The sequence below is a fragment of the Girardinichthys multiradiatus genome, chromosome 12 (genome assembly GCF_021462225.1).
Source record: "Girardinichthys multiradiatus isolate DD_20200921_A chromosome 12, DD_fGirMul_XY1, whole genome shotgun sequence".
Classification (NCBI taxonomy): domain Eukaryota; kingdom Metazoa; phylum Chordata; class Actinopteri; order Cyprinodontiformes; family Goodeidae; genus Girardinichthys; species Girardinichthys multiradiatus.
Genome location: NC_061805.1, coordinates 22,528,663 through 22,555,530, shown reverse-complemented (window position 1 = coordinate 22,555,530; position 26,868 = coordinate 22,528,663). Strand labels below are relative to the sequence as shown.

Below are 26,868 nucleotides of genomic sequence, written 5' to 3'. Positions count from 1 at the left end.
GTATCTGCTTGATTTATCTAGACATCGCTTAATTTCAAACGTGCTCCGACGTGTTCGGAGTTTTCCGTTCCCGGCTTAGTAACCGGCTCGTCTCGCCAGCCCTACCGGTGGTGAGGTGAGCTAGCCCGGTAGAGATCTGACCGGACTATCGGCACTAAGCTCCCGCTGGCAGTCATCACAGTGAATGTTTAACACAAGTGATTTCTATCAGTTTATGTTATTATTTTAATTGTTACTGAAAATCGATTTAACATTTCAGGTGATATTAAAGTTAACCAGAATAAATGGTCAGTTTTATGTAATCCAACTGTATCGCTGGAGAGTGTGATTGAGAATAAATAAGCTTTACAATATGAATTTTTAATGAAGAAATGTGTTATATGTTTTAAAAGTTTATTTATAATTCAGTTAGCATTATAATTTCTGATTCCAGGTACAATCCAGAGACAATCATGTTCAGGTAAAAAAGATGTTTGATTTAACTAGCCAATAAACAAAGAGATAACAACTTTATGGCTAATGTATGTCGACATATTATATATATATATATATATATATATATATATATATATATATATACAGGTCCTTCTCAAAATATTAGCATATTGTGATAAAGTTCATTATTTTCCATAATGTCATGATGAAAATTTAACATTTTAGATTCATTTCACACTAACTGAAATATTTCAGGTCTTTTATTGTCTTAATACGGATGATTTTGGCATACAGCTCATGAAAACCCAAAATTCCTATCTCACAAAATTAGCATATCATTAAAAGGGTCTCTAAACGAGCTATGAACCTAATCATCTGAATCAACGAGTTAACTCTAAACACCTGCAAAAGATTCCTGAGGCCTTTAAAACTCCCAGCCTGGTTCATCACCCAAAACCCCAACCATGGGTAAGACTGCTGACCTGACTGCTGTCCAGAAGGCCACTATTGACACCCTCAAGCAAGAGGGTAAGACACAGAAAGAAATTTCTGAACGAATAGGCTGTTCCCAGAGTGCTGTATCAAGACACCTCAGTGGGAAGTCTGTGGGAAGGAAAAAGTGTGGCAGAAAACGCTGCACAACGAGAAGAGGTGACCGGACCCTGAGGAAGATTGTGGAGAAGGGCCGATTCCAGACCTTGGGGGACCTGCGGAAGCAGTGGACTGAGTCTGGAGTAGAAACATCCAGAGCCACCGTGCACAGGCGTGTGCAGGAAATGGGCTACAGGTGCCGCATTCCCCAGGTCAAGCCACTTTTGAACCAGAAACAGCGGCAGAAGCGCCTGACCTGGGCTACAGAGAAGCAGCACTGGACTGTTGCTCAGTGGTCCAAAGTACTTTTTTCAGATGAAAGCAAATTCTGCATGTCATTCAGAAATCAAGGTGCCAGAGTCTGGAGGAAGACTGGGGAGAAGGAAATGCCAAAATGCCAGAAGTCCAGTGTCAAGTACCCACAGTCAGTGATGGTCTGGGGTGCCGTGTCAGCTGCTGGTGTTGGTCCACTGTGTTTTATCAAGGGCAGGGTCAATGCAGCTAGCTATCAGGAGATTTTGGAGCACTTCATGCTTCCATCTGCTGAAAAGCTTTATGGAGATGAAGATTTCATTTTTCAGCACAACCTGGCACCTGCTCACAGTGCCAAAACCACTGGTAAATGGTTTACTGACCATGGTATCACTGTGCTCAATTGGCCTGCCAACTCTCCTGACCTGAACCCCATAGAGAATCTGTGGGATATTGTGAAGAGAACGTTGAGAGACTCAAGACCCAACACTCTGGATGAGCTAAAGGCCGCTATCAAAGCATCCTGGGCCTCCATAAGACCTCAGCAGTGCCACAGGCTGATTGCCTCCATGCCACGCCGCATTGAAGCAGTCATTTCTGCAAAAGGATTCCCGACCAAGTATTGAGTGCATAACTGTACATGATTATTTGAAGGTTGACGTTTTTTGTATTAAAAACACTTTTCTTTTATTGGTCGGATGAAATATGCTAATTTTGTGAGATAGGAATTTTGGGTTTTCATGAGCTGTATGCCAAAATCATCCATATTAAGACAATAAAAGACCTGAAATATTTTAGTTAGTGTGCAATGAATCTAAAATATATGAATGTTAAATTTTCATCATGACATTATGGAAAATAATGAACTTTATCACAATATGCTAATTTTTTGAGAAGGACCTGTGTATATATATATATATATATATATATAATAAACAACAACTTTAAATTTTAAGATAGATGGGAATTATAAAGTATTTGATCCCCTCCGGCTGTTCTTAGATAATTATATAATAATGCAGTGTTTTTGGTGTATTAGTATCTACTTGCTTTGATCACTTAAAATATCCAGAAGCATGCCTTAAAAATAATGTGTTTTTCCATCTCCATTCTTCCCTTTTCTAGACCAGACCCCTTTACTGCAGGATCAACCTGAGTGTCCCAGTCCTGATCACTTCTTCAACCAGGAGGACACCAGGCCTGATTTTCAGCTGAGCAGGGAGTCTCTGGCAGTGCTGCTTTATCTTTTGCGCCAGGATAGGCAACATGGATGGGTGCTACTATTGAGACCTTGGTTTTTCTTTTCTTGGTGGCAAGTGCCACATCCTACAGAGTGGTCTACCTTCTAAAGACCCCTGAGGATTTAACGCAGCGTCCCGTGAGTTTGCAGGGCTGGACGCCACAGAGCTTTTCTTAAAGCTGTGGGTGCAATTGACGGCTGCCATATCCACTTCAGGTGTCCAAGCAGCCTTGATGGTCAGTGCTACAGGAACAGGAAACTCTTCCCTTCCATAATCCTGCAAGCAGTTTCTGACCATCGGAGCCATTTTATGTATGTGGGCTGGCCTGGGTCAGTGCATGACTCCAGGGTGCTCCGCCACAGCCCACTGTACAGACAGTTTATCCTCCTCCAGGGCATTTTATCCTTGCTGGTGGAGGGTACCTATGCCTCCAATATCCACTCCCCCTCATCACTCCCTACAAGAGGACAAGACATGGTGTGGGAGCCCAGCGCTTTAACAGCCATCATTCCAGAAACACGCTCTAAAATGAACCTGGTCTTGTGAGGTTGTTTTTGCACAGTTTCATGTTGTTTGTCTTTTCCAACTTGTGTTATGTTCATTTTAACCTGACGGACATCAGTCAGCCACCAAACACTGTTTTCCAACACGTCGTGTTTATTTATACTTTTTTTATTACTGATATGAAACAATGGATGCTCACTCTGTTGGCTTCCTGAATAGATGAGAGTGTAGCTTATTTTTCTGGTAAATTGCGTTCTAATGTAAAATATGACAAAATACTGGATTTCTAAAAGACATTTTACTGCTTTGATAGTGGTACTGTCTGATGTTGTTTTGTTTAAAATAATCCGCAGTAGTATTATTTAAGTACTTTACATATTTCTATATTAAACATACTATCCCTGTCATGTATGAGAACATATTTCCTCTCTTTTAAAAAGAAAAATATCACGCTTATTTTTCAAAATGTTATTTATTGACTTTTAGAGAAAGTCTAAACAAACAAGCACACCACAGCAGACACACAAACCTAAAAAGAACATGCAAAGCACTTAAATGTGTTTTCTGTTGGTGGGCTTTCCACACATGCCTGATGAAACCACCTCAGGCACATCTCACATTGGATCTAGAAAAAGGACAAATAATATAAGGCATTTTCAGCAAAAACATCTGTTTACAATTATAACATCCATTCATTTTCTATTCCTTCTCATTCCAACTTCGGTCCGCAAGAGGGCAGGATCCTATCAAAGCTTGCTTACGCAAGTTAAAATTACAGTTTAGGTCCTCTCCATTTAACCTCCTAACAATACATGTTTGAATAATTCTATAATTTTGTTACCCAGTTCAAGTCCGTCTCTTTTTTCATCTCTCCGCAGAAGTGGCACAAGTCTTCTAAGTCATCTGATAAGAATAAATGTGAAGTATAAAAATATACCTATATATACAGTTTTTCTTGTTTTTGCATATTCACTGCAAATCTTTTGTGATTCAAAGTTTGTTTGTCTGTGGAGCTCAGTGACTTGCTTCAAGATGCAAATCTGGTTACTATCTGGTAACTATTAAACAGGATGTGGTAAGCACAAACAATTTATTCAGGAGCTGTCTATGAGAATGTACCACGTTTGGACATAATTAGTGATAAAAGTAGCATTATGAAGTTTAATAACAACAGAAAATATAATGGTTGTATTTATTTATTTGTGGACAAAGAGGAAAGATTTTATTAAACAAATGTTATTGCAGACCCTATTGTCAATGTAGTTATTTTTGGCTAAATATTCTTTGTAGATAACAATTAATGCAAACTTTAAAATAAGAAACTTTTGGTAGAACAATATTAGATTTCTCACCACTGTTAAGGAGAAGTTTCACAGCAATGTCAAACCTGAGGCTGTTAACCGCCTCTGTGGAAACAGGGAAATCCACAGCCTCTTTTGCAAGGAGTCTTTCTGCAAACTGACATATAAAGCTTTATTTAATGGCTTTAAATTAATAACAAAGTTTAAATGTTTCAAAATATACATCATAATCATACATTGTGTGAAAATTTGTATGGACCTTCAATGCAAATACTCCACATGATGTACTGTCCTGTTGTTTGGGATGTTTGACAGTATCACATGTTCACCTTGACACACTGCATCCCTTCTTCTTCATAAATGCCCTGTCAATATAGGTACATTAATAAGAAGAACCGTCATCTGAATTTAATGCTTAAGTTAACGTTTCATATCTACCCATAGCTCGTGATTTGCAAACATTTCTGGATGTCTTGCTTTGACTCCCCCAGTGGATCCAAGAACAAAGATCTTTTGTCTTGTGGGTAGATCACCTAATAAGTGTGCAATCAACAGTCTTCATGTGGCTTTTGCTTATGACATAACTATTCTATAAGATATTTTTAAAATATAAAAACAAATTCTTACCACTAATGTCCAGTGGTTGTGACGATTATTAATTCCCAGAATTACTTCATAATCCATTGGGTTAATCTGTGGTTTTAAAAAAGCAGTAAACATGTTTTGATGTCACCAACCAAAAATATGTTTAGTAATACAAACAATGTACCAAGATTAGAATTTGCTCTAAGTGCTACAGCAAAACCTGGTAATATATATTCAAGAATAAATATCACAACCAATAACATATTATCTTATCATTGATTAAAAACTGTTATTACCACATGGAAAACTCACGCATAAACACATAAAATACATGAGATATACCTTTAATCTTGGACTTTTTCCCTGCCACATTGCTGTCATTGCAAATGAATCAATAAAAGCAGCCTGACCTGTATTCTGGATGTTGTAATCCTTCACGATTATAGCAATGAATGCATTAATAGACTGCAAATGTATTAAAAGACCAAAGATTAGCAAAATACTGTAACAACTTTGAAATTTAAAAACAATATAACGGAACTTTTCCTCCAAAGTATCTCGGGCCTATAAAGAACAAATGTTTCCAAATTCACAGGACTTGTTGTCCATGATGAGAGGAATACTTACTTACTTACTTACTCTCACTCACTTAAAACTGTGCACATATATTTATATTATATTGTAGATATGTTTATACTGTTTAATTTGTATTGTATTGCACTGACTACGCCAAAACAAATTCCTTGTATGTCCAAAAACGTACTTGGCAATAAAGCTTTTCTGATTCTGATTCTGATAAACCCAGTGAAGGACTTGTTGAAAATATAATTTGTTCCCATGTTATAGAGGGGGAACTGATTATTTCAGCTGTCTGACATATTATGTTCCCCCCTGTAACTCTGGCAAATAAAGAGTAAATTGACCAAACAAATTGATCAGAAAAGCTGTGAAGACGGTCGGATCCGCCTCTCTGGCTGCAGAATATTTCAGGGGGAACAGAATATTTCAGAGGGGAACAGAATATTTCAGGGGGAACAGAATATTTCAGAGGGGAACAGAATATTTCAGGGGGAACAGAATATTTCAGAGGGGAACAGAATATTTCAGGGGGAACAGAATATTTCAGAGGGGAACAGAATATTTCAGAGGGGAACAGAATATTTCAGAGGGGAACAGAATATTTCAGAGGGAACAGAATATTTCAGGGGGGAACAGAATATTTCAGGGGGAACAGAATATTTCAGGGGGGAACAGAATATTTCAGGGGGAACAGAATATTTCAGGGGGAACAGAATATTTCAGGGGGGAACAGAATATTTCAGGGGGAACAGAATATTTCAGGGGGAACAGAATTTCGCACAACAATTGGTCATTTTGTGGAACACACACAAGCCTTTAAGATAGGAGAGGAGATATTTTGTCATTTTCATTGGTCAGAGGATTTTTTTGTTCTCTGATGTTTGTGGATTACAGCCCCATCTAGTGGCCTAAATATAGAGGTTTGATTTTGTACCTCAAAGCTAATTAACTTATAATTACATATTGTTGTTATGCAGATTTTCTTCTATTTTAATAATATTAACTAACAAGAAAAGGGGTAAAGGTTCAAATGAAAAAAAAGAAAAAATCGCATTGTTAGGTTTGTTGGTCACAATTTTAAAATCGTATTTCCTTTTTTATTAAAATCATTAGTTTTTATTGCTGTTGTGATATTTAATCTAATGTCGGAGATCATTATTTTTACTCAACCACTTCCAGAAAACTGAGGTTAGCAGTGCCACAATACATTTAATAGGTATATCAATGTATCATCACCGTTTGACATTTTCACATTCTACTGTGTAACTTAATATCGAAAGTTTGACGAACCCATACAATTTTGAAAGTTTATTTTTATAGTATTTTTTTATTTTTATTTTACATGATTAATTATAAGCGAAGAGGGCGCAATTTTATGCTGTAAGGATTTAGTCCTTCAGCCTTCTAACACATTGAGCTGTGATTGGCTACACTGCTGCATTCTGATTGGTCAATCTTGACAAGAGAGCGTGGCTAGACGTCAATGTTTATGTAGCCCCCCTCATGTCGGTGTATGTAACGGCACCAAGGTCTCTGCAATGTGATTTCCTGACACTGATTTGTTGTCGCCGTGTATAAGCTCCCTGTGTTTCATCCCGTTATGCCGCAGCCTCTGACACGGGGCTCCACTAGCCGGTGAAAGACGGAAGAGACGCAGGAAAACGCCGGAATGGCAGGCGCCTTTGGCTTCAAAGGCTGCCAGAAAATTCGCGGTGCTCAAATCAGGTGTCTGCTCGAAGCGAAGGACTTCTTCCTCTTCGACTGCGACGGGGTCATCTGGCATGGAGAGAATGCGATTACAGGCGCTGCCAAGGTGGTAAACGCTCTGATCCGCCGCGGGAAAAACGTGGTGTTCGTCACCAACAACTCCACCAGGCCTCGGGAGAATTACGTGAACAAGTTCACCCGGTTGGGCTTCACCGACGTGATGCTGGACCAGATCTTCAGCTCCTCCTACTGCTCGGCCCTCTACCTGAGGGACGTCGTTAAGGTCCGCGGCCAGGTGTTCGTCATCGGCTGCGAGGGGCTCCGCATGGAGCTGCTGGAGGCGGGTATCCCCTGCGTGGAGGAGACGGACGATCCGGACGCCACCATCTACAACTGCGTCCTGGCTCCGGACGTGAAAGCGGTCCTGGTGGGACACGACGACAAACTGACTTTTCTCAAATTGGCCAAAGGTTCGTGCTACCTGAGGGACCCGGAGTGTCTGTTCCTGGCTACCGACAACGACCCCTGGCACCCGCTGTCAGGTGGACGGATCCTGCCAGGTATGATGATGGTGGTGAGAGTACTGAAGCTTGACCCAGTTACGATCGGCTCGTTCAAACTCAGATCCACTCATATCAGTTTTCTTTTCCCTTTATATGCTCCATGTAATATTCTCTACCTTTGGTAGAATATAAAAGATACCAATAAATGTAATTGTGTAATAATTTGTACATTACCTTTGCATGTTAGCGTTTCAGCCTCTTGCTTGTTTTAAGGGTCGAATATATATACAGTCGAATGAGGTAAATATTCAGACTTAGCTGCAATTACGTTGGAATTCAATCTTTGTAACAAATAATAGAAAGTCTGTTGTTTCTATTGTCTGTGTTGTTTATGTACCCTTCCTCACAGACCTGTTTATATTGCACAACACAGACTGCCCATTGAAGCCTCATTTCTGTGTGCAGCCAAACATCTGCACTCAGCAAAAGCATCCTTGTGTTTGCTTCATTAAATGGAGAGCATCTTGTAATTAAACTGGTTAGATGATGTCAGAGAATCACCATTAAAACACACCCTCGGTTATTTTCATTTCCAAATGATGGAAAACAGTAAATGATTCAGATGTGTCATTAATTAGAATTATAATAATAAGAAACCAGAGTAGCACATTGTAGTAAAGTGAAATGAAAAGGATCCATGGTTTTATGTCATTCTTACAAAAAAAAATAATAATAATAACAATCCAAGAAGTGCGATTTGAATTTTTATTCAGCATTCATGAGTCACAATTTTGTGGAACTACCTCTGCTGCAATTGCAGCTTGAAGTCTTTTAGGGTTTGTCTCCACCAGTTTTGGATATATATGAAGAATGGACATTTTTGCCCATTTGACATGAAAATAGATTTCGCTCAGTCAGAAAGGATCCATATTCCCCTCAACTCTGACCAGCTTCCTCGCCACTGCTAAAAAAAAAAAGCCACCTCCACATTTCATACCAGAGATTGTGTTATAGGCTTAGAGTTTGCAATAAAGCTTAAATGAAGTCAGACCATCCCACAGCATCATGCTGCCACCATAGGAATGGTATATTTAAGGTAATGGCAGTGTTAGTTTTCTACCAAAGTGTTTTGCTTGTAGGTCAAAACGTTCAGTCTTACCTGACAAAAGCAGCTTCTTCCACATTTACCCCCATATGGCTTGTCTGTTGAATAATGGTCTCTAACAAACCTCTGTGTATGGCAGCTTTGCTTCTGTCAGTCTGGCCCAGGGCAGCTGTGGCTACATTGTAGCTCACCGTCAGAGTGTGAGTGGGTGGATGACTGACTGTAGTGTAAAGCACTTTGGGGTCTTTATGGACTTGATAAAGCGCTATATAAGTTCAGGCCATTTACTATTTAAAGGACTTCACAGAACAGCTGTATTTATACTGAGATTAAATTACACACAGATGTGAATTTTTTTCAGTTGTTTCAATGTAAAGGGGGGGGGGGCTGAATACGAATCCATGCTACACATTTTACATCAGCCATATAAATACTTGTAGAAGGTAATGTAAGTCCCAGTTTCTTTCTGTTTTTGAACTCCACCCTTTGATCTTTTCCTCTCTGTAGGTTCTGGTTCCCTCACTGCAGCCCTTGAGGTGGCATCGGGCCGTAAAGCAACTGTCATCGGCAAGCCAAGCCGCTTCATGTTCGAGTGCATCTCCAGCCAGTTCAGAGGCGTAGATCCCGCCCAGTGCCTGATGGTCGGGGACCGACTGGAGACTGATATGCTGTTCGGGTCCAACTGTGGCCTGGACACCATGCTCACCCTCACCGGCGTGTCTCAGATCGAGGAGGCCCAGGAGTACAGAAACAGTGACCTGACCACCAACCACAGCTACGTTCCCGACTACGTGGTGGACACCATCGCTGATTTCCTCCCGGCATTTGAGGACATGGAAGAGCAAAACGATTGACGTATGATTTTTGCCTGCAGCACAGATTGCTTCTGCTACATTTCAAGTGCAATGTTGAGTCTCACGTTTGCACAAAATTGTTCCAATTGACAAGAAAAAAAAAAAAAAAAGCGCCGTTTATGTTGTGAACAACACACATGTAGGACAAATCTCTGTGAAAATCATGAAGATTAACCCGTGCATTCCTCAGTGTTTCTTCTAGTGTTGTGGCCATTTGTGACTGCTGTGTTTAATGAATATACTACACTTTGTTCATTAGTAGAATTTAATATTAGGCTTTTCAACATCCAAAGTTATTTTTGTAAAACCATGAATTATTCTTCAATTCATGTGTTTAGGAGCTGGTCGTGTTTTTGCCAAAAGGCCTGTGAATGCAGAATAATTCTCTGTAATCTGTTTGGCTGAGTGTTAAAAGGTGAATATCAAAACACGCAGGAACGTGAGCAGCTTTTCTCAGCTCTGGTAGACAATAAAGCAGATACTGTAGGTGGAGTGTCTCACCTGTCATGTCTGTTTAACATTGTGCCAACATTCATCTGGGTAATGAACAGCTCGCTGGAGTTTATAGTTTAGATAACGTTAATGGTGGCCAGTGTTACTACACTGCTGTGGGAATATTAATGTTGTGAATGTTTCACCATATAAAGCATGCCAGCAACGGTATACAACAATAAAATACCTGAGGAGCAAATTAAATATTGTTCATGTGATCAACAGCGATGGCCTCTTCTTTTAGCTAATGCTTATGTTCTGCTTATTCAGGATCGCCAATATTAATAAAACATTTTCACAACAAAACAATCAAAATGAGTTATTTTAATCAATCAAATCCAGTGGTTCACATGAACAAAACAGTTTCAAGAATTCATTTAAATTAACCACTTTTTCAAAATGTTCCCTGCGTTTTTATTATAAAAACAGATGATGTCCATTTATTTCGTTGACTTCCTGCTTGCGTTTCAGGATGGTAGCATTTCATATGTAAGCTGTTTCCACAACCAGTAAGGTTAAATTTAATTAAAAAAAAACTGTTACTTGTGGCTTTTTCTTTGTGTATTACAATGAAACTATCCTTTAGTGTGAACTCAGAGTAGATTGTAATCCTCTAAAATAAACATTATGTAGATTGCAATAGGATTCATGTAATACTTTATTCTATGAATCTCGTAACATTAGGGATGGGCTGACGAGGAGGATAAAGACAGAGAATCATCTTCCAACTGATCTTCCTTTTGGCTGCAGAGACTGAATTGCTTCACGTCACTCTGGTCCACCACGCTGTGGCAAAGAGAAATTACAATACAAATCGGTTAAAAAAATATTTCTTAAAAAGTACAAAATATCCACTCATTTTCTACACATTATCCTACTTAGGGCTGCGGACGAGCTGAAGCCTATCCTAATACAAAGGTATAAAAATAAGATGTTGGTCAACATTCGCAGCTATATATGCTTCAGCTCATCTGTGAAGACTTCCCTCAAGGTTCGGTGCGTTTATCTGAACATTCTTCAAGGACTGCATGTATGAGGTCACACACTGATGTTGGGTGAGAAGGCCTGGTAGTCATCCCAAAGGTGCTCCATCAGGTTTATATGCAGGCAAGTCAAGTTCTTCCACACCAAACGTGCACATCGTGGAACTTGCTTCGCACAGATTGAAGGAGATCTCTCCTTTAATTCCAACAGTCAGGAACACAAAACTGTCCCAAGGTGTTTTTGTATTATATAGCATGAAGAGCTACTTTCACTGGAACTAAGGAACTGAGCCCAGCTCTTGAAAAACAGCCCCACATCATAATAGACCAAACTTTACATTTGTGTCAATAAAGTCAAGAGAGTGTCATTCTGGCAACTACCAAACCCATATTCATCAGAATCTGCTAGACAGAAGCATGATTTATGACTTCAGAGAACATGTCTGCACTGCTGTAGAGGCCAGTGGGGGGTTGATTTGCAGCATTCCATCCAATGTTTTGAATTGAACCTGGTGATCCAAGGCTTGGATGCAGCTGCTAGGCCATGAAGGTCTCATGTCCTGGAGGTAATCTGAATTCCACATTCAGTTTGGACGTCTGTAGTTACTGACTCAGCAGAAAGTTGTAGACTTCTGCACAATCTTCTGACCCTGTTCTTTGATTTTAAATGGCCTATCATTTTGCGGCTGAACTGCTGTTGCTTCCAATTGCTTCCACTTTGTTGTAATAACTGCTGACTGTGAAATATTTAGCAGGGAAGAAACTTCTTGACAGGGCTTATTGCACAAGAAGCATCCCACCATGGCACAATGCTGGAATTCACTGAGCTCCTACGGGCGGCCAGAACTTGCACAAACGGTGGCAGAAGCAGTCTGCATGCCTAGGTTAGAACACCTGAATTGGAAGATTTCGAGGAGCGAGTGTACACCTTTGGCAACATAGTGTACATGCAGGAAAAAAAATGACAGATACATACAAGAGAACATGGAGATAGTGTGTAGTTCAAGTCAAAACAGAGTTTATGTAAATATTAGGTTAAAGCATCACTTAAGCTTCAAGACATTGATCCACGCAGTCAATCATCTGCTAACTTGCATGATTTTCTGAAAAGTCCCACTAAGTCCCTGTTCACATTGAATAAAGATCACCCTACTGCCTCCAGGAAACTCAAGACTGTTCAGATGTTGCTAGATCATGGTAACAATCTTATTCCAGTGTGAAGGTAACCATGATGTTCCCGTGCTCATAGTACTCGAAGTAGTTTTTAAACCTGCTGTTTTATTTGGCCATCCTATCAATGCTACCATAACATCTGCACTAGAACATTTCCTCAAACTCCAAAAAAAAAACAAAAAAAACGAGAGGTTTCTGCACCTCCAAAAATCATTGGAGGAACCACAATCAATATTTTCATCAGCTTACCATCAGTGTTAACCGATTTCTGTAGAGCTCTGCCCACTGCAATTTGGAGCTATGCCATCATTCCCCCAGCTGGGAGCCCAGTCCATGGGGAGTTCAATGAATACCAATTTCTTTTAATGCAATGAAAATGTATATTTTTGGCCGGAGTCTTTTTGTTGAGTAGGATGTGCAAAGCAGCCACGTTCCCATGAGCCTTAAAATAAACTATTTGGAGCCCAGCAAGTCAGATATGCGCATGATGAGGTTAAAGCCTTCGGTATGAGGCAAGCCTGGCCACTCCTGCTTTAAAATCCCTCTTGCTCCATCATGTCTAATGGGGGGCAACTGTTCCCGAGTCGTCTCATAAATCACTAAGACTCAGACCGTCTAAGGTCTGGCAATTTTAAATGTCATTATGTGGTCATTTCCCAGGGTGAAGGGAGCCTTACTGTGGTTAAAGTAAATGTTTCACAATCAGAATCAGCTTTATTGCCAAGTTCGTACATACAAACAAGGAATTTGACTCCGGTACACTTTGCTCTTTTGTTCTGTTTTTGCATTACAGAATAAACAAATTTACAATGTACAATATACACATATATAAATAAAAAGGTGCATTTGCAACATCTATACACTGTTGTTTTGTACTCTATTAAATGTTCAACAGAGAAACAGCCTGGGGGAAGAAACTGTCTCTGTGGCGGCAGCCTGAAGGTAAAACTCTAAACAGTTTATGTGCAGGGTGTGTGGGGTCTGCAGAGATTTTAGCAGCTCTTTTCTTGACCCTAGACCTGTATAAGTCCTGGATGGAGGGAAGGTCAGCTCTGATTATTCTCTCTGCAGTCCTGATTATTCGTTGCAGTCTGGACCTGTCCTGTTTTGTGGATGAGCCAAACCACACAGAGATGGATGAAGAAAGGACAGATTGAATGATGGCAGCGGAGAAGATAACCAGCAGCTCCTGTGGAAGGTTGAACTTCTTGAGTTGCCTCAGGAAGTTCAGTCTCTGCTGGGCCTTCTTTCGAACAGTGTCTATGTGTGAAGACCATCTCAGGTCCTCAGAGATGGTGGTTCCTAAGAACCTGAAGTGATCCACAGCCGATACAGTGTTGTTGAGGATGGTGAGGAGGGTGTATGGGGGTGGTGTTCTCCGAAGGTCCACCACCATTTCCACAGTCTTGAGTGGGTTGAGTTCAAGGTAGTTCTGACTGCACCAGTGTATCAGCCGATCCACCTGCTGTCTGTATGCAGACTCATCACCGTCCTGGATCAGTCCAATGACAGTGGTGTCATCTGCAAACTTAAGGAATTTTACGGACGAGTCCGATGAGGTGCAGTCATCTGTGTACAGAGAGAAGAGGAGTGGGGATAGGACACACCCCTGGGGGGCACCAGTACTTATTGATCTGGATCGGGAGAAGATGCTCCCCAGTCTCACCTACTGTTGTCGGTCCGTCAGGAAGCTGTTGATCCACTGACAGGTGGAGGCTGGATGTTGAGCTGTGTGAGCTTCTGGTGGAGGATGTCTGGTATGATGGTGTTGAAGGCCGAGCTGAAGTCTATAAACAGCATCCTGGCGTACGTCCCTGGGTGGTCGAGGTGTTGCAGGATGAAGTGTAGACCTAAGTTGACAGCATCATCTGCCGACCTGTTTGCTCGGTAAGCAAACTGCAGGGGGTCCAGCAGGGGGCCTGTGATGTCGTTCAGGTGCTTCAACACCAGCCGCTCAAAGGATTTCATGACCACAGACGTCAGGGCTACAGGCCTGTAGTCATTTAATCCTACGATGGTGGGTTTCTTGGGCACCGGGATGATGGCGGATTGTTTGAGGCAGGAGGGGACCTCACATTTCTCCAGTGACTTGTTGAAGATCCTTGTGAAGATCGGAGCGAGTTGATATGCGCAGGCTTTCAGGCATGATGGGTAGACGTTATCAGGTCCTCCAGCTTTCTTTGTTTTCATGAGCTGAAAGAGCCTGTTTACATCTTCCTCGGAGATCTTTAGTGCAGGCGGAGGATCTGAAGGTAGGGGGTTGGTTGCTTTATTGGAGGAATTTGTTCCTGAATGGGATGTAGAGGAGATGGTTTGAGGTGTAAATGGCTTCTTGTCATGTCTGCAATAGAAGCCATTCAGACGGTTGGCCAGGAGACGACTTTGTTCAGGATGGGTGGGGGGGCTCCTATAGGCAGTCAGGTTTCTCAGACCGGTCCATACAGCTGAAGTGTCACCAGTAGAAAGGCTGTTCTTCAGCTTCTCACTGTAGCTTCTCTTAGCTGTTTTGATCTCTTTTGTTAGTCTGTTCCTGGCCTGCCTGTACCGCGCCCAATCTCCACTGCTGTGAGCTTCTTCCTTTTCCCTGCGCAGATTCCTGAGGTGTGGAGTAAACCATGGCTTGTTGTTCCCAAAGGTGCAGAAGGTCTTGGTCTGCACACACATGTCCTCACAGAAACTGATGTATGATGTCACCACATCAGTTAGTTGGTTTAGGTCAGTGGCTGAGGTTTCAAAAACAGTCCAGTCTGTGCATTCAAAGCAGGCCTGTAGCATCTGCTTTGATTCCTCAGTCCACTTCTTAACAGTGTGAACCGTGGGTTTGGAAGCTCTTAGCCTTTGTCTGTAGGTTGGGATGAGGTGGATTAGATAATGATCCGAAAAACCCAGAGCAGCCCTGGTAACAGCATGATATGAGTCCTTTAAAGCTGTGTAACAATGGTCCAGTGTGTTTTTGTCTCTGGTGGGACACTTAATATGCTGTCTGTATTTGGAGAGTTCATTGGAGAGGTTTGCTCTGTTAAAATCTTCCAGTATTATGATGAAAGAGTCCGTGTATTTTTTCTCCATGTCTGTAATCAGCTCAGCAAGATGTTTTTCAGCAGCAGAAGTGCAGCCATGCGGTGGAAAATATGAGCCAATTATTATAAACAAGGAAAACTCTCGGTAAATAAAACGGTTTACAGATTATGTAAAATGACTCCAGATCCGGGCTACATGTTTTTCCCAGCACTTTTACGTCTCTGCACCAACCTTCGTTTATATAAAAGCAGATTCCGCCACCTCGCCTCTTCCCCGATAGCTCCGCGCTGCGATCCGCTCTGAGCAGCTGGAAGCCCGGCAACAGCAGTGCGCGGTCCGGGATGTTTTCACTCAGCTTTCCCCTCCGCCGTTTTCGGCACAGAATCCTGTATAGAGCCGCAGCTCTGCTTACCAGAAGCTCAGTGAACCTCGGATCAATGAAAGATGGTGAAAAAAACCCAAGAGAGGACTCTCTGATGTTGAGAAGTTCCTCTCTACTGAATGAGACCACAGGATTGTGGCTCGAAAAACATAAAAACACACAAAATACAAAAACGAGAGCGAAGCTCCGAGGCTGCCATCGTCGGCGCCATCTTGAATCAAATGTTTGTTAATTACTTCCTTGTACACAGTAGCATCGGCACAAGGTAGAAGAACGCTTTTCTTGTTCTATTCTAAAAACATAAAAAAATCTTACTAAACCACTGAAATAATACAAAGATTATTTGTCATACTTGTAGATTGGCTGCACACCTCACCTGAATGTAGTCCATTTCATCCACTGTTAACAGTCTCCTGCGGTACCTGGCAGGCAGTTGCTGTATAGAGGCCAGTGTGTCCGGCATTCCCGGGATAGGAGTCAATGGTACTTGAGGTCTGGACAATGCAGGCGACGCTGAAGCTGAAGGTGAACTGGGAGCGTTGTATTGTGGAACATTAAGACCTATTAATTTCAACACCTCTTCCACTAAAAAAAAAAAAGGGTAAAAGACACTGAAGGTGCAGCAGGAAAACAACATTTTTACACCAGAACATGTAGAATTATCATAAAATACTGCCTCTCACAGATGTAAAAGTATGTCTGGAGACATTTCTGTTTTTTAAGATAAAATTGTTTAAGTCTGTTTCTAATAGATGCAATTGGTGTTAGCGAACATCTCCTAGCTTTTTTTCTCCGGATAAATATAAAACAATCATGCTACACATAGCTACAGGACAGGTAATGGGGATTCTCATGCTCCCCATCAGAACTCTTTCTTCTGAAATGAACCGGATCTGATTCCTCACAGTTTCTTTTTTTTTTTTTTTATCAGTAAAGACCAAATTCTTCTGGTCTTATTAGTTTCCCCACAGCTGAGTTGGTCCTGTTTAAAGCTTGCAAGATCTTTTATAAACAGACTCACCATTGGGCCTTGGTATGTCCTTTCTGTTGGGGAACTTGATCAAAGGAGCATGCGGCCGTACAGCCTGAGAAAAATACGCAAATAATAAGACCAAGTCATTTACTATGTTGAAGAAATTCACAAAAAAAGTTAAAAAGGTACAGTATTTTGGTACAAAGACAGCTATCAAAACGTGTTAATATAAGATTTCAACAATTGTTTCATATCCAAATTTCACACTTTATATAAAGTCCCAGAAATCTCAGCCTTATAACATATGGTATTTCTGTAGGAAATAGACACCACCCTGCAACCCTTCAAGGATAAGCGTATTTAGACAGTGTATAGATACTTGTATAGCAGTAGAGGTGGATGGATGGAAAAATCTGATAGATAGAAGAATACATGGGGGAATGATCGTATTAATGGGTCAATGAATGCATGAATGGGTATAAAAATTACACAATGAAACAAGTTTTGAACTACAGATCTTTTTCCATACACTTGTGCTATTTTTCCATACTTATCTTGACCTAAAGAAATATCTAATTCAGATTCCATGCGTTTTAGATCTTTTCAGACTGTGTAGAAACACTCTCATTAGTTTATGAGTGTACTTGTTTAATATCTGTAAAATGTAGACACACTTACTTACAAACGTATTGGGCAAAAATGTAGTTAAGCTGCCAGTTTTAAGCCTTCAAAACACAACTGTGCAGTATTAGAAATGCACTGATCAATCAGCCAGGGACCAAAATCAGACCATTTTCACCTTAACGGTTCTGAAAAGTGATTGGCAGGTCAAATACTAATACATCCAACTTCTCAAACTAAGAACTCCAAATATTGTAGGGGAATAAACAAATCCACTCAAAATCAGGTAACAGCCAGGGGCAAATGTTTTGATGCATTAATGGGGATAATTTAGTCAATTCTTCAATTGCTGTTGGATTCACAGCTGTCAGCATCAAAATATTTTCAATACACGTTTTCCACTCCTATGTGTTTGTCCTAATTAAAACAACAACAACAACAACAACAAACAAAGTAGACAAAACAAGCCAAGAAAAGCCTGATAGATGCATCTCTACACAATATACTATACATTCTCATTAATAATTAATATAAAACTGAAGTCTGAATAGCTGGTTAGCCTACAGATTAAAAATCTAAGGAGCAGGTGTTAAATGATTAACAATTAAATTATTAAATCACTTACATGTAACATCCAAAAATGGACTTTCTTTTACAAACCGTTGAGATTTAAGTAGTCAATCATGTCCAACTTGCAACAGGCCATAATGTGGCAACAAAACTTAAATATCAATTGACCTGAAACATAGTTTAATGTGCAAATCTAGTGTTGCAGCAAAGCAAAATACATCACACCACTGCGAGTTTGTCTGTTTAACAAGGACATTAACAAGGGTACGAGTGTTAGTTCAGACCAATGTCCTCAGTAAAATACGTTAAAAAAAAAGGTTTCAATTAATTATTTGTATTTTAAACATTACTTAAACATAAACAAACAAAACAAGAGGTAGAACAATAAACATTTCTTCCTCGACTTTACCTGAATTACTCTAGCGGTGGGAGCTGCCATTTTGGAGCTGACTTTACTCCCCATGACGACCTCAAGGTTTACTTCCGGGTGTAAAAAGTCTCCTGCAGCAGCAAAAAGCGCCACATGAGGGCACTGTTCTCATTAAGAATAAACGTACTTTCTTAAATGTGTAAGCGAAGATTAAATAAGCAGTGATGCGAGACGGTTGCTTTGCATAACTCAGCAATTATTCTCTTGATCATAACTCCTGTATTTTAAGTAGAAAACCTGAATGAACGTCTGTACCTTTTAGATAGCCGTCGGCAGATTTGCTGTCAGGGATTGTCCTGCTAGCTCAAACAGCCAGCCCATTATAGTACTACCTTCAGTTAAACCATGAAAGAATATCCGCGGACCTTCATCTAGAATGAGGTCAATCCTGGCAATCTCCAGCAAGGCTGTGAAAGATACAAAAAAAAAAAAAATTCAAACGGGTTGTTGGGTCTGTTTATATTTTTTATGTCAAGACAAGAGCACTATGCCAGATAAAGACAAATATCTATCTTAAATTTCTGCCTGCCTTTAGAAAAAAAAAGGTTACCAAGTCACATGATCAGGACCTATCCTATCATTAACCAGGACCGTAGCGGAGATCTTTTGAGCCTCAAGATGCATCACTTCAACAGTAATCAGTTTGCACAAGCTCAGTGATGTGCAGTGTTTTTGAAGTGAGTGCACGCTCACTTTTTTTCCTTTTAAGCACACTAAAATGGTTTAGATCATTAAAATGAATGTTGATATCAGAGAAAGAAGCGATTCTCAATGTGCAACATTTTAACCATATTATCCTAATGAATGTAGACCTAATTTGAAAACAATTTTTTTGTATTTACTGAAGTTGTCTTTGTGTGATACAAACATTTGATACTAGTGTGACAATGAAGCAAAAAACAGGAACCTGTGAAACCTGCAGGGGTGAAAATATCTTTTTACTTAAACTTTAAAATCTTTAAAGAACAAAGTAAAAAGACACAATCCAGTTCACTATATATATATATATATATATATATATATATATATATATATATATATAGTCAGTCATTTTCTACCGCTTATTCCATAGTGGGTCACGGGGGAGCTGGTGCCTATCTCCAGCAGTCTACGGGCTAGAGATGGGGTACGCCGTGGACAGGTCGCCAGTCCATCACAGGGCAACACACAAACAACCAGGCACACACTCATTCATACACCTAAGGGCAATTTATAGAGACCAATTAACCTAACAGGCATGTCTTTGGACTGTGGGAGGAAGCCGGTGTACCTGGTGAGAACCCATGCATGCACGGGGAGAACATGCAAACTCCATGCAGAAAGACCCCCCGGACGGGAATTGAACCCGGGACCTTCTTGCTGCAAGGCAACTTAGGTCCAATTGTCATGACCAATTACAGAGAATACAAATTCAGCTGAAGTGAAACCAATTCATTCCAAGTCAATCTGATCATCTAGTCAGATTCAGATCCAACAACATACGTTACCGTTCAATCCAAACATAAACATCATTATGTTGAGATTTGTGAGGGGCTGAAGCTTTTTATTTAATTGATGCAATAGGTCAAAATGCTGAATTTTCTGTATCTGGAAGTTCCACAAACTTTCAGGCTCAGTTGAATTCAAATGACTTGGAAACCTGAAGGTTTTTGATCAACACTGGAGGGCATTAGGAACTGTTTATAATTTCATTAACTTTGACAAAAAGCAGTGTTCCATCTAAAGAAAAGTAACCCCAGAACACGATGCTGCCACCACCATATTTCTGGATATGGTATTTTTTGATAACATGCTGTCTTGTTTTTGAATTAAATATACATATTAGAATTGTGGTCTAAAGTTCCAGTTTGGTTCCATCTGACCATAACACATTATTTGACAAGATTGTGGAAGATTTTAGACCTGGATGTTTGGAGGAAAAGGCTTCGGTCTTGCAACCCAACTCCCATGATATGAAGATTACAGCAGCTTGTTTTCACGTGAGGAACCCAGCCGGTGCTCAGCAGAAAAATCTGCAGCTCCTTCTGTGTTAATGGCTGCCTTGCTGACCAAGTTCCAGTCATGTATTTTTATCAGTAATGGAGAAAGGTCCGTGTTTAGTTGTTCCATATTTTCTCCAAATGTTAAGAAAGGTTTTTAGGAGAGCGTAGCTTTATTCACAGTTTGTCTGATTCTCTATAATTGATGGCAGGTGTGAAGAATGAAAGCTAAAGTCACAATGGGCTTCAAAAAGTGTTAGTTTAGGTGTGTGCATACACTTTGATTATATGGATACAAATTGGTTAATTTTCCAGTTAAATAATACAGGATATGTGTCACATTAAACTGAGGTGATTTAGTAACTGGTATTTTAATTTGTATGTCCACTAAATCTCCCCATTGCCCCTAATCTGCTGATTGATGTGTTAAATTATGACTGTTTTGTTAACACAACAAGAACATTTGCAGTTTTACATTTACCAACTTATTCAACTGTTGATTGACAGGATGTTTCCTGTCTTTGCTGTGATGACGGCTGTCTTTGACATGTATGCTACTCTGAATGGGAGAATTACCTGAAGATCTTTGTTCTGGCCTGTCTGGGTGCAACAATAAGTCGTTTACCAACCCAAAACCTGGAATACAGTATTTTTTGTCTGGTGGGAAACATTATATTTATTCATATGTTTCTGTTTCTTCTTCTTTTCAGATCACAGGAATATATTCCAATCTATTCATTCATTCATTTTCTACCGCTTATTCCATAGTGGGTCACGGGGAAGCTGGTGCCTATCTCCAGCAGCCTAAGGGCGAGAGGCAGGGTACACCCTGGACAGGTCGCCAGTCCATTGCAGGGAAAATTCAAATCTAATTATACATTAATAGAAGTTTTAACATTTTTGATGCTTACTACATGAAGTTTTTTAATCTTTTTTTTCAGTATGTAGATAGTGGAAGTTAGGCTTCTTCTCCCAACACAACAAGAAGTCTCAACAGTCAAGTAACCAATTTGCGTTTTATTTGATATTATTTCATTTAACAGACTGTTGCAGGATAATGGAAAACAAATAGGTCCCTTTTTCAACATGGAGGAAACCCCTAATCTGAGACATTGTGGCCTCATTTTTCCAAGACACAGATGTTTAGAGCAGTGCAGTCTCAAGTTAGAAATTATCGCTTGGTTTATACAAAACTGTCCACCACATTGTGTTAGCTGCTTCACGCAACTGCTTGTCTCTCAACCGTTTTCCGGTGGGAAACACTCAGTGAGTCTTTGACCTGCCAAACAGCTGTTTCAATTGGTCCTTGGAGGTGGCCTCTTTCTGCTGCATGAGTTCAGCGTCGCCCCTGGTAACACCCCAGCTATCTGGGGATGACAAGGACGCACACAGGGGACGGCCAGAGGCTGGCTTCAGGCTCTCCCAGTAATCACGGCGGGCTCTGGAAAACACAGAGGAGATAAACTGGATCTCACCGGTTTTTTGAAGCTACAATGCATGCAGAGCCCGGGTAATAAAAGGCATATAGTTGCTCCTCACCTGGCTCTGACCCAGGGTTTGGTGTGCATCTCCAGACCAGCACCCCATACTCCATGTTTCTCTGATGCAGCAGGGAGGAAGCCCCTCTCTGGGGCCAGCTCCTCTGCCACAGCCCTTATATGATAAGGCTCAAACCCACAGCAGCCACCAATAAAGCGGATGCCAGCATTGTAGGCCTCTCTGGCATACTTGTGCATATCCCAGCGGGTCAGGATCCTGGGTTCTAGACCTGACAGTAGAATGGATTGCAGGGGAAAAAATGAGCATTTTATTGATGTAGCACACCAGCAGGGGGAGTCAGTGTGCAACGATTAAGAAAAAAAGCCTAGCTTTTTAGCATGATTTTTATAAATAACAACTGAATGGTGGATTTTACATGGAACACAGTGCATACTTACCAAAGGGGAATTCTGGCAGATCGATAAATCCTTGACAGTTGCAGTCTGGAGTGTGGTAAGCCAGCGGCTGCACCATGTAGTGAGCCTTGAGTCCGGCCTTCTCCACTCCCTCCTTCATCATCTTGACAGTCTTCACACAGGTCAGGGGGTCAAAGTGACAGTTGACTCCCACAATCTGGGCACCTAGACAACAGGCAAAAGTGTGAAAAAAACCCTTTTAAGTACACAACAATGCTATAGACTAAAACTGTGCTTACTTGCCTTTATTTTCAGCTAGAAACACCTTTCAAAGTAAGATATTGGGCTACTACCAGATTCTTCAGGTCTTTATGTTCAAAACCCACATTTTTTCTAACAAAGATTCTTCCTACTGCCATACATTTAACCATACATCAATAGTTTGCATGGATATAAAAGTGTATTAGGGAATTTAAAGCAGAGGCCTCAGAATCAAGAAAATCCGATTCACTTTTCAACAGACCTCATCTAAAAATAAGGTAAAGTTTTCCAACAAATGCAAACTGCTTTAAATTTCTTTGTGTGTCCAAATTTCTCTCACTACCTTTACTTAATTCTTGCTTGTATATTTTACATTGCTTTGGCAACCTTTGCTCTCCTAATCCAGTTGAAACAATAAAATGACAAACATTGTATTAAAAGATACATTTTTTCTCACTGTCTGACATTTTATTGGACTACAGTTTCCCTGTTTTATGTTAGTTAGGATTACCTACGTTATTTCCGCTTGCTAAATGCCAGCAAGTAGAGAGAGAAAAGAATTGTTATGTTCTACCAAGTTTAATCTGTATAACTTTGCTCAAACCTTTTGGGTATCCTTCCACAAACATTTCACAATAGTTATGGCCCATTCTTCCTGACAGAACTGGTTCAATAAGTCCGGTTTGTAGGCCGCCTTGTTCTCAAACATCTTTTTAGCCCTGCCCAGTGCTTTGTGATAGCCACTCAATAACAATAACATTGTTATCCTTAAGCCACTTTGTAACTAATTTTGCACTATCCATTTAGAAGACCTACTTCCTGGCAGATGTTTTGAGATGCTGCTTCAGTTTTTTCACATAATTAGATTTCCCTTTGGGATTAATAAGGTATTTTTGCAATTTGAATTTCCTCTTAATGTAATCTGTTCTGTGAAGTGCATCAGTCCCTCCCACATTAAAAAAACAATACCACATGATGCTGCACTAAACAGTTGTCTTCATACATAAGGAAGCAGTTTGTTTATGGCCTTGTCTTAAAATCGATTCACAGGACTGCCATTTAAATCAGATTTTAAAAAGCCTTGACATCATCATCTGGGCTTCATCAAATCATTTAATAGCATCATTTGTAGTAGACGTAAACTCCTGAATTTCATAAAGAAAAAGAATTCTAAAATAAATGATCTCTTTTGTTTTTTTGACATTTAGTAAAGAGAAAGAATTTTGGTAATCCTAACTGACCTAAAATACGAAAATTTTGGTTTGATTTATTGTCAGACAGTGAGGAAAAAAACGTTTATATCTCCTTATACATGTTTCTACATGTGTATGTAAACAACTGGTTTGAACTGTATTTCTGATTATTTGTTCTCTTTGACAAGCATCTCTGTATCTGTTCAATTGCTTTAACAGAACAGCTCACCCATTTAACTTATAGTATGTTATTTTTTTTTTTGCACAAAATGCAGTGATAACTTTTGAAGATGTTTATTTACTAATACGGAGTCAAGCTTTGTATGTGTGTAAGACATAAACTGAATGATTTATTTAGGTCACATTAAAGAGCACTTTACATACCGGCTTTGACGAGCCTGACAGCACACTCTCCAGGTGAGACACCATGCATGTCTCCCTCAGGTCCGATGCAAAGGCTTACAGCCACGGGCTTCCCCGTCTCCTTCAGAACTTCAACAGCCCACACAGCCTCTTCAACATGCTCAAAGTACTGTAGGACAAAGCTCTTACTCAAAGCATATTCACCAGCCTTTATCCAGCAAACATTGCATCAACATTTTAAAAAGATGCTCTGGAGATCAATTTTGCTTCCTCTGTAGTTGCCTTATGATAACATATATTGTTTAATCGCTACCTCAGCTATAAGGAAGTCGACATTCTTCTTGGTGAACACGTCCAGCTGTTTCTTAAAGATAGCTTTCACCTCTGTCCCACTCTTGCAGCTCAGGTAGGATGGAGTCTGGGACACTCCTCCTGCCACCAGAGCGTCACCCTCATTGGCCACCTCCCGAGCCAGGTCGCAAGCGGCCTCGTTGATCTGAGCTCCCTGCAGGCAAAGACAGATTATGCACATCCATAATGTGTCCGAATGTGTAATCTCTCGGTTTACTTACGGTATAGCTGAGCTTGTTGCCTCTGTTCTCCAACTTGTCATCACTGGCATAGAAGGTGAAGGTCTGCATGATGTTGGCTCCAGCCCGCAGGAACTCCCTGTGGAGCTGACGCACTGGAAGTCAACCAAAGACGATGCAATATATAAGAAAGTAAAAAACACAATTCAGTTAATTTCTAAGACATTTCATAAAACCGTGGGAAATGTTAAGTCTTGTTTATCCAGAGTTATGGTTTTTGGTATCCACAGGCTTGAAGAGCCTTTTTGAATTGTTTGTTTTCCTTGAATCAGTTTTCACTTTAAAGTTTCATTTTAGGATCCTCAGGAAAAGTTTGGAAAGATTTCATGAAATTGTAACTTGCTGAGAGAGATCATATTCTTTATTGAACTGAAAAAAACAAACAAAAGAGTTCAAGGAGGATACAACATTTCAAAGAGAATGGTGTGGAGTGGGTTATTCAAGAAGCAAAAATGACCTTTTACATAACACAAAAGTTAGCAGAGCATGTTATTCTCACCTGCTTCTGGGTACTCTGCTGCAGCCTCGGGGGTCCAGGGTCCAGCCTTCACGTATCCTCTCTTCTCCAGGGCAAACACAAACCCTCCATCGCCGATGACAATCTCTCCAGCATTAAGACGCTCTATGATACCCTGTAATATTTTGTCAGTGAGCTTAGTAACTTTGGAAAAGTGTAAATGGGTTAGTCAAGGTGCAAAAACCACAGCTAAGGCAAAAATAACTCATTTCTCATTCCAGGTCAATTTAAGGAACACCCCCTGAATTTAATCGCCATCAGTCGGTCACATCTTGCGCAATGAATATCCTAAACTCTTGTGATCTATTCCACTTTATTGCAGTCGGAATGAGTCATCAAAACAGCTGCTTGTGAGACTGATATGTATGCACCCTTTGACTCGCTTATCACGCTTAACCAGAGTTAAAAGTTATACTTTGTCGCCATCTGGATTCTGCAGAATGGATCCACATCCAAGTAGGTAAAGGCATGCAAACTGCAGAGCAAATAAAATTGTTTGTATTTAAAAACGCTTCCTTGCAGGAGTTCATACTGTTCAATGTAAGATGATCTCTTCCTCGTGCACACTCAAGACATAGACCCTCACCACATTTACAGGACTATGGTTTAATTCTTGGTCCTTAAATTATGGTGTAATATCCCGTTAGTAGTTTTCCTTTTATTTAGAGAGCAGAAATAAGGCACATTTTAGGTTAAACAGTATTAAACAAAGACAATTGATGCTTATTAAAATTTATTTCAACTTTTCACACAGTTTGAATATGTAAAAGAGATCATTTCATGTCATTTTCAGAACAAAACCTTGGAACTACATAACTTATTAGGTGCACTGGTCTTTCATTTCTGCAGCAACAGCTGGCAGTTTAACGTGACTGGAGAAATGTGACCTTGCATGCCAGCTGTGCAGAAGATTTATTAAGAAGACCAAACACCTCCTCAAAATCGAACATGTCAGTAATATACCAACTGTAGTTTGGGTTAATCAGTCTTAAAGCTAGATTAATTCTCCTTATTATTAAACCCCGGCCTCTCCGTCTATATATGGGAGTAGAAAAGGTAACTATCAACAATAATTTCAGCAGAGGTCGTTTTCCAGAGAGCATTCCTGTCTTTCACACGTACCTTCTTTGTTGGTGCCATTATCCTGCGGCTGTTTGGATCCCTGACTGCTGAGACTTTTGAGAAGCTGAAGTGGTACCAGAGTGGTGCGGAGGGCCTTATTAAATCCCCCTGAAGCAGGGGAGGGGTCTGTGTGAGAGTCACTCTGATTGGTAAAATGCAAGTTAAACAACACCTCCCCTTCTTAACTGAATGAGAGTTTTGTGAGTGCGTTTCTGCGTAGTTTGGTCCGGATTAATTAAGGTTCTCAATGTTTTCTGTTTCCTCTGCTAGTTTGTGGTTTTCTGTTTTTTGAAAACACATACAGCGTCTTGAAAAAACATCCACACTCCTGATATGTTTCATATTTTATCCTGGTTCAGCCACAAATATCATCGTTTTCTATATCATAGACGAAGCAGTGCATATGGCTATTAAGGAAGAAAACTGATACAAATGCAAATCTGATAAGTGTGGTGTACATTTGTATGCAGCCTCCCTGAGGCAATGCTTTGTGGATTGATATAGGTGAACGCTATTTGGTGTATATCTGTACAAGTTTTGTACATTTAGAGTGCATAATTTTATCTTCAGTTCTTTACAAAATAGATCAAGTTCAGTTGGATTTGATGAAAGGAATCACATCTGCAATAAATTCTCAGTTGGATTT

The 26,868-nt window shown here is 40.2% G+C and overlaps 3 protein-coding genes and 1 long non-coding RNA gene across 7 annotated transcripts; 1 reads left to right on the top strand and 3 right to left on the bottom strand.

The window, feature by feature from the left end:
* Positions 1 to 3,479: 3,479 nt before the first annotated feature.
* Positions 3,480 to 5,988, bottom strand: LOC124878272. Of its 4 annotated transcripts, none has more exons than XR_007040696.1 (4): positions 4,584 to 5,980; positions 4,376 to 4,481; positions 3,865 to 3,926; positions 3,480 to 3,648 (listed from the first exon to the last, which is right to left on the bottom strand). It is a non-coding gene; the product is annotated as an uncharacterized LOC124878272 (long non-coding RNA). The 4 variants fall into 4 exon arrangements; XR_007040697.1 differs by having other exon boundaries at positions 3,480 to 4,481; positions 4,584 to 4,689; positions 4,763 to 4,857; positions 4,952 to 5,980; XR_007040695.1 differs by having other exon boundaries at positions 3,480 to 3,926.
* Positions 5,989 to 6,918: 930 nt separating this feature from the next.
* Positions 6,919 to 10,147, top strand: LOC124878255 (pyridoxal (pyridoxine, vitamin B6) phosphatase). The gene is made up of 2 exons (XM_047382119.1): positions 6,919 to 7,755; positions 9,311 to 10,147. The coding sequence occupies exons 1-2, from the start codon at positions 7,158 to 7,160 to the stop codon at positions 9,655 to 9,657; spliced, it is 945 nt and encodes a 314-aa protein (XP_047238075.1). The 5' UTR covers positions 6,919 to 7,157; the 3' UTR covers positions 9,658 to 10,147.
* A 311-nt stretch (positions 10,148 to 10,458) lies between these two features.
* mrps36 (mitochondrial ribosomal protein S36) lies at positions 10,459 to 18,825 on the bottom strand. The gene is made up of 5 exons (XM_047382120.1): positions 18,558 to 18,825; positions 18,282 to 18,373; positions 16,730 to 16,793; positions 16,085 to 16,293; positions 10,459 to 10,935 (listed from the first exon to the last, which is right to left on the bottom strand). Exons 2-5 carry the CDS (start codon positions 18,333 to 18,335, stop codon positions 10,918 to 10,920), a joined length of 345 nt encoding a protein of 114 aa, XP_047238076.1. The 5' UTR covers positions 18,336 to 18,373; positions 18,558 to 18,825; the 3' UTR covers positions 10,459 to 10,917.
* Positions 18,826 to 21,278: 2,453 nt separating this feature from the next.
* On the bottom strand, positions 21,279 to 26,348 carry LOC124877131 (betaine--homocysteine S-methyltransferase 1). The gene is made up of 8 exons (XM_047380151.1): positions 26,223 to 26,348; positions 25,083 to 25,215; positions 24,566 to 24,678; positions 24,307 to 24,498; positions 24,015 to 24,162; positions 22,219 to 22,401; positions 21,821 to 22,049; positions 21,279 to 21,722 (listed from the first exon to the last, which is right to left on the bottom strand). Exons 1-8 carry the CDS (start codon positions 26,238 to 26,240, stop codon positions 21,545 to 21,547), a joined length of 1,194 nt encoding a protein of 397 aa, XP_047236107.1. The 5' UTR covers positions 26,241 to 26,348; the 3' UTR covers positions 21,279 to 21,544.
* Between the last annotated feature and the right edge of the window lie 520 nt (positions 26,349 to 26,868).